Raw genomic sequence first — 20,154 nt, 5'->3', positions numbered from 1 at the left:
AGTGTTTACCAAACATAATACCTCCCATCGATCCAATCTTTCTAATGCACTGCTGTTAGCCTCAGCGTACATTGAAACAAACACACAGCGCTGACCATCCGACCTGCACTTGAATCAGTTGAAAAGAATTGAGCATCTCTGGTGAGACCTGAATATGGCTGTCCACCAGCGTTCACCATCCAACCTGATGGAACTGGAGAGGATCTGCAAGGAAGAATGGCAGAGGATCCCCAAATCCAGGTGTGAAAAACTTGTTGCATCATTCCCAAGAAGACTCATGGCTGTACTAGCTCAAAAGGTGCTTCTACTCAATACTGAGCAAAGGGTCTGAATACTTATGATCATGTGATATTTCGGTTTTTCTTTCATAAATTTGCCAAAATTTCTACATTTCTGTTTTTTTTTTCAGTCAGGATGGGGTGCAGAGTGTACATTAATGAGAAAAAAAATGAACTTTTTGCATTTACCAAATGGCTGCAATATAACTAAGAGTGAAAACTGTAAAGGGGTCTGTATACTTTCTGTAGCCACTGTACATAGAGTGACATCTGTAGCGATATTTATGACAAATCTACATATGACTTATGAATCCACAGTTTCTGCTGCAAAGTTCTTTGCAAAATCTTGGTAGAATTATTTCCCCTGTATGTCGCTTGTGGATATATCATTCATATGAAAGTGCATGTCTGGCGCCTGAGACCTCCGACAATCAGGTGATGTTGCCAGAAGCCTGTAGTAATACATATGACCAGTAAGATAAATGGCTGCTTATGTTTTACATGTAAGAAGCAGCTCTTACCTCTGGCAAATACTAGAAAAGGAAAGAGGCGACAGTCCGCAGCCCAGTCTGAGCCCGCATAGGAAGATCTGTGAGCCTTCATCTATCCGCCATCACCATACACATCTGCAGCTTCTGCTTTCTCATATTTTATGGTTTTCGATTATAAGTGACAATGAAAATATACAGGATGTGGGAGAATAAATGCAAAAAATGATAGAAAATAGAATAATGTGCCGTTTGTGTTGCTGGCAGTATTCCTGTTTCTCGGGCTGCAGAAACCCCCCGGCATATAGATCTCACCCTGTAGACTGCTGCATATCAGCTCTCCAGTAGTGCGGCCCCCCGTTACTGTAGCCCCCCTCTGCATGATGTTTGCAATTCACTTTAACAGCTGACTATGAGTGGAGAATTTAAGTTGCTGTGCCAGAAAGTGAGAAATAATCGGAGTCCTGGGAGCCGGGGCTGCGGCAATTAACAGAATATACTCTTAGAAAAGCTTGTTAGCAGATGAAAAACCCATGAGGACATCAGTGTTTACTCTGTGCAGGATCCGGCATTACCCGGTTACGGGCCTGAAAGCAAATTCTGTTTCTTACCGTTACACTAAATCCCGCAAATCTGGCAGACGCTCATATCTCGTGCAGGGTTCTTGCTTTACTCCCTCACTGGATGTCTTTACAGCTCGCGTCTCTTCATAATGGACCAGCAACTTCTGAGCTTGTCTGAAGTGTCCTCTAAATACAGAATATAATTTCCTTTAGGCTGCATGTATATGTACACATAGTACTAGGAGGGGTTGATCGGCAATGTCAATGCTGGGTTTTAATGTGAGCATCTGAAGAGTTGGCGGGACATATCTTGCGAAATAAGTATTTGGAACGGTATAAAAACAGAACTAAATATTTGGTACAGAAACCAAATATTGTTTTGTTTGCAGAGCTCAGATGTTTCCTATAATTCTTGACCAAGTTTGCCCACACTGCAGCAGGGATTTTGGCCAACTCCTCCATGCAGATATTCTGTAGATCTTTCAGGTTTCGGGACTGTCATGGGTAACATCGAGTTTCTGCTGCCTGTAAAGATTTTCTACTGGCTTCAGGTCTAGAAACTGGCCAGGCCACTCCAGGACCGTGAAATGCTTCTTGCAGAGCCACCCTTTAGTTGCCCTGGTTGTGTATTTCGGGTCATTGTTATGTCGTGGCTGAGTCTTCCACCATATCTTTAATGCTTTTACTGAGGGAAGGAGGTTTTGACCAAAATCTTGCAATACATGACCCCATCCATCCTCCCTTCAATACGGTGCAGTTGTCCTGTTCCCTTTGCAGAAACGCACCCCCAAACTGTGATGTCCCTCCCCTTGCTTCACTGTTGGTACGTGTTCTTGGGGTTGTACTCATCCTTCTTCTACCTAGAAACACAGCGAGGGGAGTTAATACCAAAAATTTCTATTTTGCTTTCATCTGACCACATGACCTTCTCCCATGCCTCCTCTGGATCATCTAGATGGTCATTGGCAAACTTCATACAGGCCTGGACATATGGTGGCATGAGCAGGGGGACCTTGCGTGCCTTGCAGGATTCTGGTACATGACAGTGTAGTGTGTTACTATCAGTAATGTTTGAGACTGTGGTCCCAGCTTTCTTAAGGTCATTGACCAGGTCCTCCCGTGTAGTTCTGGGCTGATTCGTGACCTTTCTCAGACAAAAACAACAAGTGGGACACAATTGTGAAGTTGAACGAAATTTATTGGTTATTTGAAATTTTTGTGGAAATTCAAAAAATGAAAAGTGGGGCGTGCAATATTATTCGGCCCCTTTAACTTAATACTCTGTTGTGCCCCCTTTTGCTGCGATTACAGCTGCAAGTCGCTTGGGGTATGTCTCTATCAGTTTTGTACATCGAGAGACTGAAATTCTTGCCCATTCTTCCTTGGCAAACAGCTCGAGCTCAGTGAGGTTTGATGCAGATCGTTTGTGAACAGCAGTTTTCAGCTCTTTCCACAGATTCTCGATTGGATTCAGGTCTGGACTTTGACTTGGCCATTCTAACACCTGGATACGTTTATTTGTGAACCATTCCATTGTAGATTTTGCTTTATGTTTGGGATCATTGTCTTATTGGAAGACAAATCTCCGTCCCAGTCTCAGGTCTTTTGCAGACTCCAACAGGTTTACTCTGTCGCCTTATTGGGGGACACAGAACCGTGGGTGTTATGCTGCTGTCCACTAGGAGGCGACACTATGCATAATCTGAAAAAGATTAACTTTGGCTCCTCCTCTGCAGTATACACCCCTGGACGGCGTCAGCCTTCTCCAGTTTTTGCTTAGTGTCGCAAGGAGGCACACCTAAGATTTTTTTCTCTCTTCCGTTTTTTTCCTTAATTTTTTTCAATGGATTACAGATGAAGAAAAGCGGGTCTCCAGTGAGACTCCCAGCATGGCTCCCTCCTCGGTCCCCTATTAAGGGGTACCCGGTTGAGGTCGAGATGGCTCTTCCCCATGTCGCTCCTTCCCCAGTCCCTCGGGTACTGGTTCGAAGTCGAGGCCCCCCCCTCCTTCCCCAGTTCCTTGGGCTCTGGGTTGAGGTCGAGGGTAGGACGAAGCCCCCTGACGGTGACAGCAGCACCCTCCCTAATCCCCCTCTTGGGGCATTAGGTTGAGACACCGCAGATAGGGCATGTACCAGGCACCATTCGGCCACTTACATGTCCAGGGACCCCAGCCCAGCTGCGGGCTCCTGTTTGGACCGGGGGAGGTGCAGGCAGGCATGGCACATTGTCAGAGACAGGGCTCCTGGCACCCCTGTCTCTGCGGCAGCACCAGCTGCATAGCGCCTCAAAGGGACCCCCCACAGGGCCCAGGTGGCGCTCATGTCCCCACCGCTAGCCTACCGTTCAATCCGGGGGGGTCTGGTTGGAATCCGACCCTCCCCCGGACAACCGCGCCGTCCTGGAGCCCTTCTGGGCATGAGCTATCAAATTTAGGCAGCGGCTTCGGCCTAGCCGAAGTCGCCGCCTTATTTCCGCCCCCCGGCCCGCGCCCCGGATGACGAAAAATGACACTACAGTGTCATAGAAGGGGCGAATCGAGACAGGAAGGGCGCGCTTTTACATAGCTCCGCGCGCCCTTTTCAGCTCTCCGCCCCCTTCCCCCTCCACCTCAGAATCCGGTGGCCATCTTGCTGCACCTGAAGAAACTGAAGGCAGCACAGCGGTCTCTGGGGGGCACAAGATGTGGGATTTATCAGCGCTGGACCTAGGGGGAGCACCGGTGGGGTAAGATCACAGCTGGGTTCTTTGTACTCAGCTATGAGTTCCTGTAACTTATAACGCTCCCCTACTCCTCCTTTCCTCTGCGTAGATACCCCTGTAGGGCCTCTGCGAATAGGTACTATGTCGGGCTCAAGGAAAAGGACCAGGCAAGACTGCTTTTACGCAGTCTGCACAGCCTGCAAGGCCACTCTCCCCAGCGGCAGCACGTACCCGCACTGCCGGGACTGTACCCAAAGAACAGCAACGCTTCTGCGCCGGAATGGGCGACTCAGATGTCGAAGTCTATGACAAAGTCTATAGATAACCTGAACACTACTGCAGGGTCATGTCTCGGCTATGAACGTTACCCAGCAAATGGACGTCCGGTATCAGGAACAGGCCGCTTACGACAGTTCGAGACATAAGCGGACCCACAGGTCGCGTTCATCTGCGTCCTCACATAGCACTAGGTCGTCCCCCTCCAGGGAGAGGCACAGTGGCTACAGGTCACCGAGACCGTCCCCTGATAGAGAAAGACAATGTGGATCTCCACAACGATCCCAGACCACAGAACAGCCCTAGTTCGCCCACTAGGAAGCTCCTTAGCGATGCGAAGGACTCAGAGGGCATATGTGACTCCAACTCAGATACCGAAACAAGGAACGCTCTGCTCCCTTGTCCCCCTAGCAATACTGCGCTAGTTGAGGATATAATCTCTTCCATCCTTCTGGTGCTAGACTTTTCTGATCCAACCCCTGAAGTACCAGAACACAAGATTTCCTTTGAAAGTGTTCAGAAACCATCTGAGGTCTTTCCTGATCACCCGGAATTTAAAAAAATACTTTCTAAGCATTTTTCGCAGCCTGAGAAAAAATTCGCCAGTCGCAAATACTTGAAGGCAAAGTACCCCTTCCCACAGAAGGACACTAAGGATTGGACAGATCTGCCTGAAGTCGATCCTCCAGTCTCTAGGCTGGCAGCACAAACGCCTCGCGCTGCCAGACAGCTCAACCCTCAAAGACGCAGCAGACAGACAGGTAGAACGCATGGCTCGTTCAATCTTCGAGGCGGCAGGTGCCTCTTTGGCTCCTGCATTTGCTTCAGTTTGGGCAGCCAAGGCCATTATGGCCTGGGCTGATCTATTACAACAGGGCCTCCAAGCTTCAAATCCTCAGCTGGCGGACCAGGCGGTGCAAATTGCAGTAGTGGCAGATTACATGGTCCATGCAGCGTTGGATTCTGCAAGAGGGGTAGCGGAAATAGCATCAAATGCCATCACAATCCGGCGTATTCTCTGGCTAAGAGAATGGAAGGTGGATGCGGCCTTAAAAAAGTCCCTAACAAATCTCCCGTTCTTCAGGGGCCGTCCTTTCGGTGAAAGCTGGATACAATGATATCCAATGCTACCGGAGGTAAAAGTACTTCCCTCCCTCAGCTAAAACCAAAACGTACGTTTGAAAGACGTAATCAATCTCGTTTCCGATCCTTTCGGAATTCTTGAGGCTAGTCCGTCTCGCGCCCGGCACAAAATCATAACCGTTCTCCTCGCAGGGACAACACACGGGCGGCACAGAGGCCGGACAGAAACTGGCAGTCAAAGGCAAGCCAGGCAAAATCCAAGGGAGGGAAAGCTCAGATTTTTCCTTCATCATGATTCATCCCCTCCGGAAAACACCCCACTTGTAGGCGGAAGACTGCTACACTTTCAGCAGGTCTGGCTGCCTATTACAGAAGACAGGTGGGTCAAGTAAATAGTGTCTTCAGGATACAAGATTGAGTTACTACCAGCCCACCGCACAGGTTTTTTCTCTCTGTCCTTCCAAAACCTCCACTCAAAGCTCGAGCCTTCCATCAAGCGGTTTCATCCCTGCTGCAAGCAGGAGTCATAATAACGGTTCCAGCAGACGAGCGCTTACGAGGGTTCTACTCCAACCTGTTCGTGGTGCCCAAAAAGGGAGGCAGCGTCCGACCCATACTAGACCTCAAGCAACTCAATGAGTATGTTCGAGTTCGTCACCTTCACATGGAATCCCTCCGGTCAATCGTTGCGTCCATGGAGGAAGGAGAATATCTCGCCTTCATAGACATACAGGACGCATACCTGCATATACCAATTGCTCTGCCCATCAGAGATTTCTCAGACTCGCAATCAACCAAGACCATTACCAGTTTGTGGCCCTCCCGTTTGGTCTCGCCACGGCTCCCAGAACATTTACATAGGTCATGGCAGCTGCCATGGACGTTCTGCCCTCCAGAGGCATAGTAGTCGTTCCATACCTGGACGACCTGCTCATCGGGGCCCCTCCTTCAAGGACTGTTAGGTCAACGTCTCAATCACGATCGACACTCTGAGTCGCCTGGGATGGTTAGTCAATTTACAGAAGTCCTCGACTACCCCGAGTCAGTCTCTGACCTTCCTGGGGATGCTATTCGACACCTCCAGGGGCTGGTGATCCTCCCCAGGGCCAAGGCACTGGCCCTCCGTTTGGGAGTTCACACTCTCCTCCGCAGTTTTCCCCGATCTCTCCGGTATGCCATGTGGGGACTGGGCAGGATGGCAGCGGCAATGGAGGCGGTACCATTTGCCCAGTTTCACCTCAGACCCCATCCTCAAGTCCTGGGACAGGAATCTGTTCTCCCTCAACATGGAGTTCCGGTTATCAGCGAAAACCAGGAGGTTCCTGCACTGGTGGCTCCAGCCAACCTCGCTTGCAAGGGGAAAATCCTTTCTCTCCGGTCACTGGAAGGTTTTGACCACAGACGCAAGCCTTACGGGTTGGGGCGCGGTACACCTACATCACAGAGCGCAAGGCAAATGGTCACCAATGGAAGTGACCATGCCCATCAACATCCTGGAAATTCGGGCCATCTTCCTGGCATTGAAAGCCTTCCATCACTTGCTAGCAGACTCTCATATCAGAGTGCAGTCGGACAATGCCACGGTGGTGGCATACGTGAACCATCAAGGCGGCACCCGCAGCATCCAGGCGATGAACGAAGTAACACGTATCCTACACTGGGCGGAGGATGCGAGGTCGGTACTCTCTGCGGTCCACATTCCGGGTGTGGACACCTGGGAAGCCGACTATCTCAGCCGTCAAGGAATGGACTCGGGGGAGTGGTCTCTCCATCCCGAAGTTTTTCCATCAGATCTGCCATCGTTGGGGGACCCCGGACGTGGTTCTGATGGCATCCCATCTCAATGCCAAAGTTCCCAATTTCATGGCCAGGACGCGCGATCCGCAGTCGCTCGGAGCAGATGCCCTGGTTCAGGACTGGACCCAGTTCCAGCTTCTGTACATTTTTCCACCCCTCCCCCTGATCTCCAGAGTCCTGAGGAAGATCAAACAAGAGGGTGTTCCCACCATCCTGATCGCTCCAGACTGGCCCAGGCGTACATGGTACGCCGACGTCGTGCAACTCACAGCAGACGCACCCTGGCGTCTCCCCACACGTCCCGACCTTCTGTCACAAGGCCCGTTCTTCCACCAGAAATCGGGCTCTCAATTTGACGGCGTGGCCATTGAGACATGGTTTTTGACCCAAGCAGATTTTTCATCGGACGTTGTTAAAACCATGATCAGGGCTCGAAAGCCAACTTCATCCAAGATTTACTATCGTATCTGGAAGGCTTTCTTCACATGGTGCGAATCTCGTGGGCACATCCCACTCCCCTATTCTCTTCCAAAGGTCCTCGGTTTCCTTCAGTCAGGCCTGGACGCCGGGCTATCCCTGGGCTCGCTTAAGAGCCAAGTGTCAGCGCTTTCAGAGGCATATTGCTAACAAGCCGCAAGTGAAGACTTTTCTCCAAGGGGTTTCCCGATTGGTTCCCCCTACAAACATCCGTCGGAGACGTGGGACCTCAACCTGGTCTTGACAGCACTACAGACACCTCCTTTTGAACCCCTATAGGAGGTCTCACTCCGCTTTCTATCACAGAAAGTGGTTTTTCCTGGTGGCAATCACCTCGCTACGCAGGGTGTCCGAACTTTCAGCTCTTTCCTGCAGACAACCCTTCCTGGTTTTTCATCAGGACAAGGTGGTTCTCCGTACAGTGCCATCCTTCCTTCCGAAGGTTGTGTCCACCTTCCACCTCAATGAGGAAATCTCACTACCATCTCTTTGCCCGGTTCCCGTTCATAGAGTGGAGAAGGCTCTGCTCCCTTCCGGAAGTCTGATTCACTTTTCCTTCTTCCAGAAGGCGTTCGCAAGGGCCTACCGGCTTCCAAAGCCACCCTTGCTAGGTGGATCAAGTCCACTATTCAAGAAGCTTACCGCCTTAACAATTCTCCTCTTCCGGACGGTATCACAGCTCACTCTACGCGGGCGGTAGGGGCCTCTTGGGCCATTCAGCATCAAGCCTCGGCACATCAAGTGTGTAAGGCAGCCACTTGGACTAGCCTGCACACATTTACAAAACACTACAGAGGCGGCAGTACCCCAAATTTAGGGAACTGTCAGTACAATATTCATCCACTGCTTCCCACCCAGGGACTGCTTTGGGACGTCCCACGGTTCTGTGTCCCCCAATAAGGCGACAGAGTAAAGGAGATTTTTGTGTACTCACCGTAAAATCTCTTTCTCTTAGCCTTTAATTGGGGGACACCGCTCCCACCCTGTTGCCCTTGCGGGCCGTTGTTACGGTTGGGTTCTCATATTGTTTGAGCTGGGTTCTCATATTGTTTAAGCTCGTTTATAGTAGCCTTCTTACAGGCATGGTTATGTTTCTGGTATATTCCTCCTAATGCTTTTGCACAAAACTGGAGAAGGCTGACGCCGTCCAGGGGTGTATACTGCAGAGGAGGAGCCAAAGTTAATCTTTTTCAGATTATGCATAGTGTCGCCTCCTAGTGGACAGCAGCATAACACCCACGGTTCTGTGTCCCCCAATTAAAGGCTAAGAGAAAGAGATTTTACGGTGAGTACACAAAAATCTCCTTTTCTTCAAGAATGGTCCTGTATTTGGCTCCATCCATCTTCCCATCAATTTTAACCATCTTCCCTGTCCCTGCTGAAGAAAAGCAGGCCCAAACCATGATGCTGCCACCACCATGTTGGACAGTGAGGATGGTGTGTTAGGGTGATGAGCTGTGTTGCCTTTACGCCAAACATCATTTGGCATTGTTGCCAAAAAGTTCGATTTTGGTTTCATCTAACCAGAGCACCTTCTTCCACATGTTTGGTGTGTCTCCCAGGTGGCTTGTTGCAAACTTTAAACCACACTTTTTATGGATATCTTTGAGAAATGGCTTTCTTCTTGCCACTCTTCCATAAAGGCCAGATTTGTGCAGTGTACGACTGATTGTTGTCCTATGGACAGACTGTCCCACCTCAGCTGTAGATCTCTGCAGTTCATCCAGAGTGATCATGGGCCTCTTGGCTGCATCTCTGATCAGTCTTCTCCTTGTTTGAGATGAAAGTTTAGAGGGACAGTGCTCCTTGGGATGTTTAAAGTTTTGGAAATCATTATATATATCCAAATCCGGCTTTAAACTTCTCCACAACAGTATCACGGACCTGCCTGTTGTGTTCCTTGGTCTTCATGGTGCTCTCTGTGCTTCAAACAGAACCCTGAGACTATCACAGAGCAGGTGCATTTATATAGAGACTTGATTACACACAGGTGGATTATTATTTATCATCATTAGTCATTTAGGACAACATTGGATCATTCAGAGATCCACAATGAACTTCTGGAGTGAGTTTGCTGCGCTGAAAGTAAAGGGGCTGAATAATAATGCACGCCCCACTTTTCAGTTTTTGTATTTCCACAAAAATTTAAAATAAAAATTTTGTTCAACATCACAATTGTGCTCCACTTGTTGTTGAGTCTTCACCAAAAAATTACATTTGGTATCTTTATGTCTGAAGCATAATATGTGGGAAAAGGTTGAAAAGTTCAAGGGGGCTGAATACTTTTGCAAGGCACTGTATATAGCTACATAGAATATGTAGAATACCTCTTCATTACACAGTATAAGAGTACTCTGTCCCGTACATATATTTCCACTACCTCTTCTGAGAGCAGCCTCGTCTAAGCATAGAGACGCTGAATCCCACAATGTATTACTTAGTTTACTGGGTGCCGCAATGTTGACACAATCAGAGCTTTTAGATGTATCATGCAGCAGAGCTGAGAAAGCTGCCCCCGCCCACACCAGGCTCTGTATGTACATTGTCCATAGATAGTGAGTTACTTATCACAGATTTGGTAAGACTAGTAGTCATGTGGACATCAGACCTGGCAATGATAATCACAAGGTGGTAAAACCTTCACTGTAAGGCTGGTTTCACATTTGCGCTTTTGTGCGCAGCGCATCGTGCGCACCCGTGCGCATGCGCACTGCGCACCTATGTTTAACATGACGTGCGCATGTTTTTGCGCACACTTGCGTTTTCGTGCGCATGCGTTTTTTTGTCTTTTGCGCCAGGTGCGCCAGACGCAACATGTTGGATTTTTTGGTGCGCCCTGTCTCGGCAAAAAAACGCATGCGCACGCTTGCGCACGAAATGCGCAAAAACAACACATTGAAGTCTATGGTAACGCATGCGTGCGCATGGTCTTGCGCACGGTTGCGTTTTTTTACGCATGCGTTTTTGAGTGAAACAAGTCTAGAATGTTCTCTAGACAATGGAAAAAACGTCACACTTAAAAACGCATGCGCATAAAAAACGCCAACGCATGCAAAAAACGCATGTAAAACGCAAACAACGCTGCGTTTTTTTTACACGTCAGCGTGCGCATGACGTTAAAAAAACGCGCGTTTGTTTTGCGTTTTTCTTTGCGTTTTTTATGCGCCCGATGCGCTGCGCAAAAAAACGCTAATGTGAAACTAGCCTAAGTAAACAACAGCACACAGCTTAATAAGTGACACGTCATTGAATTCAATGTTTAACCCCAAATTCATACTGTTCTCAGATTACATAGCAAAAACCTGCTACCAGATTCCCTTGAAGGCTTTTGTGCCATTCGTAAACTAGGTTATTCATCCTTTGTCATTGTTTAGCTTTGCGCAATGATGTTGCCGTAATTTTCATTATCAAAATGTTTTGGGCTAATTTATCGTTATGCACTATAATAGGGGAGCACAAAATCTGTCTATTTTTTTTTTTTAGTCTGTGCAGTTTTAGGCTGTGTGCCCACGATGCGATTTTTAAGCGTTTTTGCCACGATTTTCGGTGCGAAAACGCTGCGAAAACGTTTAAAAATCGTGTACATGACGCACCCCATGCATTCCTGTGGCATTCCGCACATGCTGTGCTAATGCTACGCTTTTTTCCGCAGCGGAATCGCATCGCGGAAAAAATCGCAGCATGGTCATTCTTTTGTGCGGAATCGCAAAGAACTGCCGCGATTCCGCACCCATAGGAATGCATGAGAATCGCTTACTTCCCGCATGTGGCTATGCCCACCATGCGGGAAGTTAAGCGTCTCATGTGTGGAGGAGAGGAGACTGTCCTCCAGGCCCTGGGTACCATACCCCTGTAAAAAAACGAATAAAAAATGAAAAATCGGGGTATATTTACCTTCCGATGTCCCGCACTGCATTCCCGGCCTCAACGTTCCCAGTAATGCCTTGCGGCAAGGTCCTATGATGACGTAGTCTCGCGTGACTCTAGCGGTCTCGTGAGATCGCTATAGTAACGCGAGACCAACGTCATCACAGGTCTCGCAAGGCATCGCTGGGAACGCTGAGGCCCGGGATGGCAGCGCGGGACGTCGGAAGGTAAATATACCCCGATTTTTTATTTTTTTATCATTTTTAACATTTTATCTTTTACTATTGAAGCCGCATAGGCAGCCTCAATAGTAAAAAGCAATAACAAAGGCTAGACAAAAAAATTACTTAAAGGGAATCTGTAATCAGGTTTTTGCTATGTAGTCTGAGAGCAGCATGATGTAGGGGACAAGACCCTGATTTCAGCAATGTGTCTTTTACTAGGCTGTGTTGTTTCTGTTTCAATCTATGTTCTATCAGCAGGATATCATCACAACAGGACTAGGTGTCTCGTGCCTCCTGGTCCAACCACATTCCCATCACTGACTGGCTGCTTTCTGTCACTATATAATGTATACATAAAGCTGCCAATCAGTGGTGTGGGTGGGGTTATTCACAGCTCAGCATTCAGAGCTCTGCTAGATCTGCAGCAGAGAAAACTGATTCACTGCGGCACCCAGTAAATTAAGTGACACATCACTGGAATCAAGGTCTCTGTCCCTACATCATGCTGCTGTGAGATTACTTAGCAAAAACCTGCTTTGAGAATCCCTTTGATAAAATTCAAATGATGAATCAAAGTTTTAGAGTTTTATGTGTTTGACCCTAAAAGGAGTGTGGTTTCAAAGAGGAGGTGTGGCATCGCTGAGAAAGGTGTGGCCTAAAATTAACTAACCTGTGCCAAAAACCAGGGGCCAATGTGACTGATAAACCTGACACCTTCCAGGACTGTCTTTTCTAACATAGGACAGGAGTAGTAAATCTGCTCCGTTGTGTTTGAAGGAAGCCTTTATGTCATGTCTAGGTATGATGAAGGGTTAAACAGCAGAGGACAATCACTGGGCAGCTTTTGGTGCCACCATTCCTCTTGCATTCTAGTCCTGATCTCTGGCTGAGAACAGGGATTTTATCATCTGTGTAATTGTGTCTATTTCCTTTGAAGGTATATTAGCGGCTGGAAAGCAATAGGAACCAGTAAATCATCCTGCGCCTTCACAGGTAAGCGTCTCACCTTGGAATCTATCAACTCTCATTATACCGAAAGATTTGTGGTCATTATAACCCGACAAAATAATCAGTAAAACGTGTTATGGCAGCGTAGTGCGGGGGACGATCACCCTCAAAGTGCAGCCCCAGATTGTGAGCAAGGATTGCTTTCTCAGTACAAATTAGACCGATACTACCAGAAACATTGATACATAGCAAGGTGAAATCCATAAGGTAGATCAGCAAGATGGCAAATAGACTGACACAGATATCCACACTTTATGGAGAACTTATTGGGGCACACGTTTCAATCACTGAATTCAGGTTTTTTCATTCAGTCCCATCGCCCCCGGTGTATAATCTCCATCCCCCCACCATGCCGTCTGCCTTTATTAACTTGAGACAGAGTGGCTGATGGTAAAGTGCTCCCTGATACCAGCAAGGGCTTGTAATAGGAGCCACTGGGGTAACAAGTCCGTCTTCCTCCTAAATTTTGCCCCATCACCTATGAGTGATACTGAGAAGTAGAAGGAACCACAGCAACTCAACCCCAATGTAGGATACAGAGCGGGGTCACCGAGTGCTGAGGAGCAGAGGGCAGAAAAATCACCAACGCTCCGCTGACTCCATAACTGCAGAGTCCAGACCTTCTCTTGTGTTAACATCAGCACAATAACTGTGAGCTTCATGACGTGGGTTTCCATGGCCAAGCAGCTGCATGCAGCCATACATCACCAAGCACAATGAAAGGTGTCAGAATGGTGTAAAGCTGCCGACACTGGACTCTGGGGCAGAGGAAGCGTTTTGTAGAGTAAAGGATCACACTTCTTTCTGGCCCCTGGGTTTGGTGAATGCCAGGAGAACATTCCCTGTCTGACTGCAATGTGCCAACTTCTAAGTTTGGTGGAGGAGGGTTAAGGAGGGTAGAGACGAGCTGTTTTTCAATGAATCATAGTTCCAGTGAAGTGAAATTTTCATGCTTCGGCATACAAGACAGTTTGGACAATTGTATGCACCCACTTTTGTGGCAACAGTTTGGAAAAGGCCCTTTTCTGTTCCCCATGATTGTTTCCCAGCGCACTATGTCAATAAAGACATGGTTGGGTGAGTTTTGTGTGGAAGAACATGACCGGCCACACACAGACGTGACGTCAACCTCAACTTTTGGGATGAACTAGAATGGAGATTGTGAGCCCGACCTCTCCTTCCATATCAGTGTCACAAATGTTCTTCTGGATGAATGGACAAACATTCGCACACAGACCTCCAAAATCTTGTAGAAGGTCTTTCCAAAAAATTGGAAGTTGTTCTAGATACAAAGGGCGAGAAACTCCATATTAATGTGTGTGGGTTTAGCATCGCAGGTAATTAAAGCTCCAGTGGGTGTGAAGTATAGTTGTCACAATTCCACATCAGTTCACATTAAACAGATGACTGTCCTGTACGTTACATTTATTGTATAGCATGACTCCCATCGCACATAATCATTATGCCCATGTTGCCCCCATAGATCAAGGACTCCCAGATCTCATTACTGGCGCCATTTTCGGACTTCCTATCTGTCCCCATTACCATAAATACCTCCACGGTCCATCTCCTTGTTCCACATGTGGATGTACTCACAGAATATTTCCATCAGTCCTGGCGCTAACAGCGGAGATGGTGGATAAGAGGATGATTTCCATAAATGTGGTCACTGACTCTGAAGACCACTATGAAGGCCGCGTATATTTCCCACGGCTGCCATTGAAATAACTTTAGTTTTGGAGATTCTTCCTTCATTCAGAGGTTTTATTCTGACCCCTGGGATGTTGTTCTTTGATAAATCTGCATTTTTCTAGCCTGCTATCCCGCTATTTGATACATAGCGCTAAGTCTGCAGTCGTTTCCTACAGTGGATGAGATTGGTAACTGGAGTTTGATTATCTCTTGCTCTCTTGGGGAAAAAGACATGATTTTTATCTTGTTTATAACTTTGTAGAAAGTCTTCTTATCTGCCAGACTTGTGAGCGCACAACATACATGTCACGCTCGCACCTTGGCTGAATGGCGCGAGCCGGGGGTTTGTGGCCCCACTGGACCACAAACCAGACTACCCTGGAAGGGGCGTGACTACGACAGTTAGCTCGGTCTTCACTGGAGCCTCTGATGGTGAGGTCAGGCTTGTGCGGCAGATAGCTGTCGGGTGCCACTCCAGGGTGGTGTCTGGCTGTGGCTGCTGGTCCCACTCGGGGACAAGTCACTTTGACAGAGGCTATAGACAGGCAGGCAGGTAGACACGACAGACACGGCTGAGACACAGGGCAGGCGGGCACGGCTTGGAGACACAAGACAGGCGGGCACGGCTTGGAGACACAGGACAGGCGGGCACGGCTTGGAGACACAGGACAGATTGGCGTGGTATGAGAAGGAGCAGGTAGGGACCTGTTCACACAGCAGGTGTAGGCAGGAGGGAGTGGTGTATGCTGGAACAGGATCTGGACCTGTTCACACAGGAGGTGCAGGTATGGATATAGGCAGGAAGGAGTGGAATATGAAGGAACAGGTTTGGACCTGTTCACACAGGAGGTGCAGGCAGGCAGAGCCGCAGGAGTGCGGAGCAGGCAGAGCCGCAGGAGTGCGGAGCAGGCAGAGCGGCTAGGGTGCAGATGCACAGATAAAGCTGCGAGGGTGCAGATGCACAGATAAAGCTGCGAGGGTGCAGATGCACAGATAAAGCTGCGAGGGTGCAGATGCACAGATAAAGCTGCGAGGGTGCAGATGCACAGATAAAGCTGCGAGGGTGGAGATGCACAGACAGGGAGGACACAAGGAAAGACACGGCAGAGAAGGAACCACAAACAAGGAGACTGACAGACAGAGGTAAGACTGAGTTCAGACAGAGACACAGGGACCAGGATATTCTGCCTCCTGGCAGGCGGACAGAGAACAGACAAGGCACTGGGAACAAGACTCAAGGGCCAGGATATTCTGCCTCCTGGCAGGCGGACAAGGTACAAAGCGAGACAAAGAGTATTCCTACAGAGAAGGAGATACACAGAGCAGGGCCTGGCTTCCTCAGCAGCAAGATACTAACTGAGTATAGACATTGCACAGGCAAAGGTCAGCGGGTGTGGCGAAACTAAATAGTCAAGGGCTCTAGGCGATTGGTCAGGGACATATTACACAGGTGCACCCTGACTGCATAAGAACCAGAGAGTTCTGGCGCCGCCCCCCTATACACACATAGCTTGGAAGCATAGAGCAGAGGCACAGAGCACAGGACTGGCAACAGACAGATTTCACAGCATGGCTTGAAGCAGAAAGTAAGTTGGTGTGCAGGGGAGGGGAGGCCATGCAGTGATGCCAGCAGGGTTGTTACAATACATCCAAGTCCTGTAACTAGACAACCGCGAAGCACTGACGAAGAAAATGAGTAAGGCTGTACACCTGAACATATGCAGAAACTGCACAGAACTTTAGGAGCCCACCAGTAAGGTCCTATTCACACAATCAGTATTTTACATCACTATTTATAAGCCAAAACCAGGAGTGGAACAATCAGAGGAAAAGTATAATAGAAACACGTCACCACTTCTGTGTTTATCACCCACTCCTGGTTTTGACTTGGGTTGCAAAACACTGATCAAATACGGAACGTGTGAACGTGGCCTAATAGTGTTCTTCCCATTGTTCTGCGCCCTGGTCCTTACCAAATACCAGTGCAGGGAGCACCACAAAGCGGTCATGACTGTTCTCCAATCTTGCCCACTGTTCAGCTGATTGACATCCCATTAGGTATATTTTTCAGTCTCAGCGGGATGTCCATAAACTGAACATTGGGCATGATTGGTGAACAGCATAACAAATATACTGATTCTTCACTTTTTTTTAGTTTATTTATTTTTTCTCAACTCTTTTCTTACTTTTATACATTATTTTTTAGTGCCCATAGAGTTTAAGCTGCAGTCGTTTGATTCATTTTTTTTTATACTGCAATGCCTCAATATTCCATTATGTAGTAAAATAACAATCTTCTCTGAAGCCCACTTGACCCACCGCTGCCATGTCAACTCATTGGCACCCTGCTATCATATCTTCTAGGGTGTGGTTGCCTGGGCCAAATTTCTCCCTTTAAATGCCACTGCCATAGATTGACAGTGGCATTTAAGAGGTTAAAATATAAAATACTTGACAGAATGTTATAGGCCTCGGCATAGCAAAAACCCAGGAATGGAGTGGGTGACAAGTAGGGCGGTGGAGTCGGTAAGCTAGATGTAACAACCCTGCTGGCGTCACTGCATGGCCTCCCATCCCCCGCACATCAACTTACTCACTGCTCCGGGTCATGCTGTGAATTCTGTCTGTTGCCAGTCCTGTGCTCTGTGCCTCTGCTCTCTTGTATGTTTCCTGGCTATGTGTGTATAGGAGGGCGGCGCCAGAACTCTCTGGTTCTTATGTAGTCAGGGTGCACCTGTCTAATCTGTCCCTGACCAATCACCTAGAGCCCTTGACTATTTAGTTCTGCCACACCCACTGAAACATTGCCTGTGCAATGTCTATACTCAGTTAGTAACTTGCTGCTGAGGAAGCCAGGCCCTGTTCTGTATATCTCCTTCTCTGGAGGAATACTTCTTGTCTTGCTTTGTACCTTGTCCGCCTGCCTGGAGGCAGAATATCCTGGTCCTTGTGTCTTTGTCCCTGTGTCTCTGTCTGAACTCAGTCTTACCTCTGTCTGTCAGTCTCCTTGTCTTTGGCTTCCTTCTCTGCTGTGTCTTTCCTTGTGTCCTCCCTATCTTAGGCTCTGCACCCTTGCAGCTCTGCCTGCTCTGCACCCTTGCAGCTCTGCCTGCTCTGCACCCTTGCAGCTCTGCTTGCTCTGCACCCTTGCAGCTCTGCCTGCTCTGCTCCCTATCCGCTCTGCTCCCTAGCCGCTCTGCCTGCACGGCTCCCTAGCCGCTCTGCCTGCACGGCTCCCTAGCCGCTCTGCCTGCACGGCTCCTTGCCGCTCTGCCTGCACGGCTCCCTTGCCGCTCTGCCCGCACGGCTCCCTTGCAGCCCAGCCTACTACGCACTCCTGCGGCTCCGCCTACTCCACACCCCTGCCTATATCCATACCTGCACCTCCTGTGTGAACAGGTCCAAATCCTGTTCCAACATACTCCACTCCCTTCTGCCTACACCTGCTGTGTGAACAGGTCCCTACCTGTCCCTTCTCATACCACACCAGTCTGCCCTGTGTCTCCAAGCCGTGCCTGCTTGCCCTGTGTCTCCAAGCCGTGCCTGCTTGTCCTGTGTCTCCAAGCCGTGCCTGCTTGCCCTGTGTCTCCAAGCCGTGCCTGCTTGCCCTGTGTCTCCAAGCCGTGCCTGCTTGCCCTGTGTCTCCAAGCCATGCCTGCTTGCCCTGTGTCTTCAAGCCGTGCCTGCTTGCCCTGTGTCACCAAGCCGTGCCTGCTTGCCCTGTGTCTCCAAGCCGTGCCTGCTTGCCCTGTGTCTCAGCCATGTCCGCTTGCCCTGTGTCTCAGCCTGCTTGTCACTCGCACCTGTCCAGGTGTCCTGTTCCAGAGTGGGATCAGCAGCCACAGCCAGACACCACCCTGGAGTGGCACCCGGCAGCTACCTGCCGCACAAGCCTGACCTCACCATCAGAAGCTCCAGTGAAGACCGAGGTAGCTGCCGTAGTTACGCCCCTTCCAGAGTAGTCTGGTTTGTGGCACAGTGGGGCCACAACCCCCCGGCTCGCGCCATTCAGCCAAGGTGCGGGCGTGACACTAGACCTCAAACTCTTCAATTTCCACAGCTCTGGTCACTATAGAGCATGTACATAAAGTGCAGCACAGATTCATCTCAGCTGAAAACCCAGATCCTTAGACCAGGAACAGAACAGACATTTATAGGATATTTCATAACTTTTCCAAATTCTGAAAAAATTTACAGCACATCCTGCGTTGTACTACTGTACCCAATTTATTATATATTTTAGGAGTCGGTCTGTTTTACACCAACTCCGACTCCAGCAAAATGGACACCGACTCCAATCTAACTTCACAGCCCTGATGACAGCTACTTTGGTGTCTTGTGTATCCTACTGTTTCTGATTAATCTCTTCCCAGCTGCTTTGTGTAGATCAGGGCTGATCAAACGGTGACATTTTCAGGCTGAACCACGCCCAAGGACTGCAGTAAAATGAAAGCGGTATAACCATCCAAGACATTTGTGGCACGTTGAATTTATACATGTCATAAACGTGTATGTCTAGACTGGTTAGCGTTATTTCATGTCTCAGGAAATCATGTATTTTACTAAGCCCCTAAACTCCAGAGCACAGCAACGAGAAAATGACAGTGAAACAATTACATAGAAGGTCCACTAGCAATTTCCCCACGTTGGCCACTACTTATTGCCAATCTTGCTACATAAGAAGAGCAAGATAACATAGCAAGATGACATTCTGCTAAGAAGGTAAATGTCATTTGCACACATATAAGTCTGTGCTTCTCCGGAACATTTCACTAGTGTAATGTCTATTAATTTGCAGGAACAACACTTGTCCGCTCTCCATACGACGTCTATGAGCTCTCGCAGCTGTCCTCACCAGCCTTGTTTTCACTGACCACCAGTATAGAAGAAGCAGAATAATATCAGAGACCTGGGATCCTGGATGTGACATGAACAGATGTGGAAACCCCTTCTCCCTGGTTGTCGGAATTTCAGATAGTTAGACCATGCCTCATTTACAATAGTTCTATTTATTATAAGCAAGATCTACAGTTCTGAAATCCATCCAACGAAACGATTCCTTCTTATATGTGAAGAACGGACTTTTGACCTGCGACGTTCACAATACCGCATTATAAAATTAACATTAAAGGGTATGTCCACTTTAAATCGGTACATGATGTATACGTTACGTGTTTACAGCTCCTATGTACATCCACGTGCCTCTAAGGTAGCAGACTATAAACAAACCTTCAAACCCTGTGTACTTGGGTTAACCAGCAGGTCTGAAGGTTTGTAGAACTCATAGGTATTTGCAAAGAGAAGGATCGATGAATAGTATCTAAATATCAGTTTGTAATTCTCACTCCAAACAATGACAGATGACAACAAAGATGAATGCAGTATAGTCTCTAAATATGAATGGTGTCTAGGTATCAGTTCGTGATGGTTACTGCAAGCGATGAGTTATCTGGCAGGTCAGGGGGTTTGTAGAAATCTCAAGAGGTAGCACAGATAAATGTAACAGAAGACACTGAATGGAGGCAAACTCCAAACCTAAGTCAGATTGGTGTGTACAAGATGGCCTTAAAAGCAGGGCTGTGGAGTCCGTAAGCCAAACCAACTCCTCAATTTCCCTGACTCCGATTCCACAGCGCCGCCTCACCACTGAGCATGTGTATAAAGTGTAGCACAGATTCATCCCTGCTTAAAGCCCAGA

The 20,154-nt window shown here is 48.3% G+C and overlaps 1 protein-coding gene across 4 annotated transcripts in view; it reads left to right on the top strand.

Moving 5' to 3' along the window:
• CUNH11orf65 (chromosome unknown C11orf65 homolog) overlaps positions 1 to 19,610 on the top strand; it is a 54,592-nt gene extending 34,982 nt beyond the window's left edge. For all 4 annotated transcript variants that reach the window (XM_073583090.1, XM_073583089.1, XM_073583088.1 and 1 more), the window contains 2 exons: positions 12,694 to 12,749; positions 19,255 to 19,610. In XM_073583090.1, the coding sequence (XP_073439191.1) occupies positions 12,694 to 12,749; positions 19,255 to 19,355 (157 nt within the window). In that variant the 3' untranslated portion in view covers positions 19,356 to 19,610. The remainder of the gene's footprint in view (positions 1 to 12,693; positions 12,750 to 19,254) is intronic.
• The last annotated feature ends 544 nt before the right edge of the window (positions 19,611 to 20,154 follow it).

The sequence above is a fragment of the Dendrobates tinctorius genome, unplaced genomic scaffold, assembly GCF_039654945.1.
Source record: "Dendrobates tinctorius isolate UK_male_01 unplaced genomic scaffold, ASM3965494v1 ptg000075l, whole genome shotgun sequence".
Taxonomy (NCBI): domain Eukaryota; kingdom Metazoa; phylum Chordata; class Amphibia; order Anura; family Dendrobatidae; genus Dendrobates; species Dendrobates tinctorius.
This window is presented reverse-complemented; position numbering and strand designations above follow the sequence as displayed.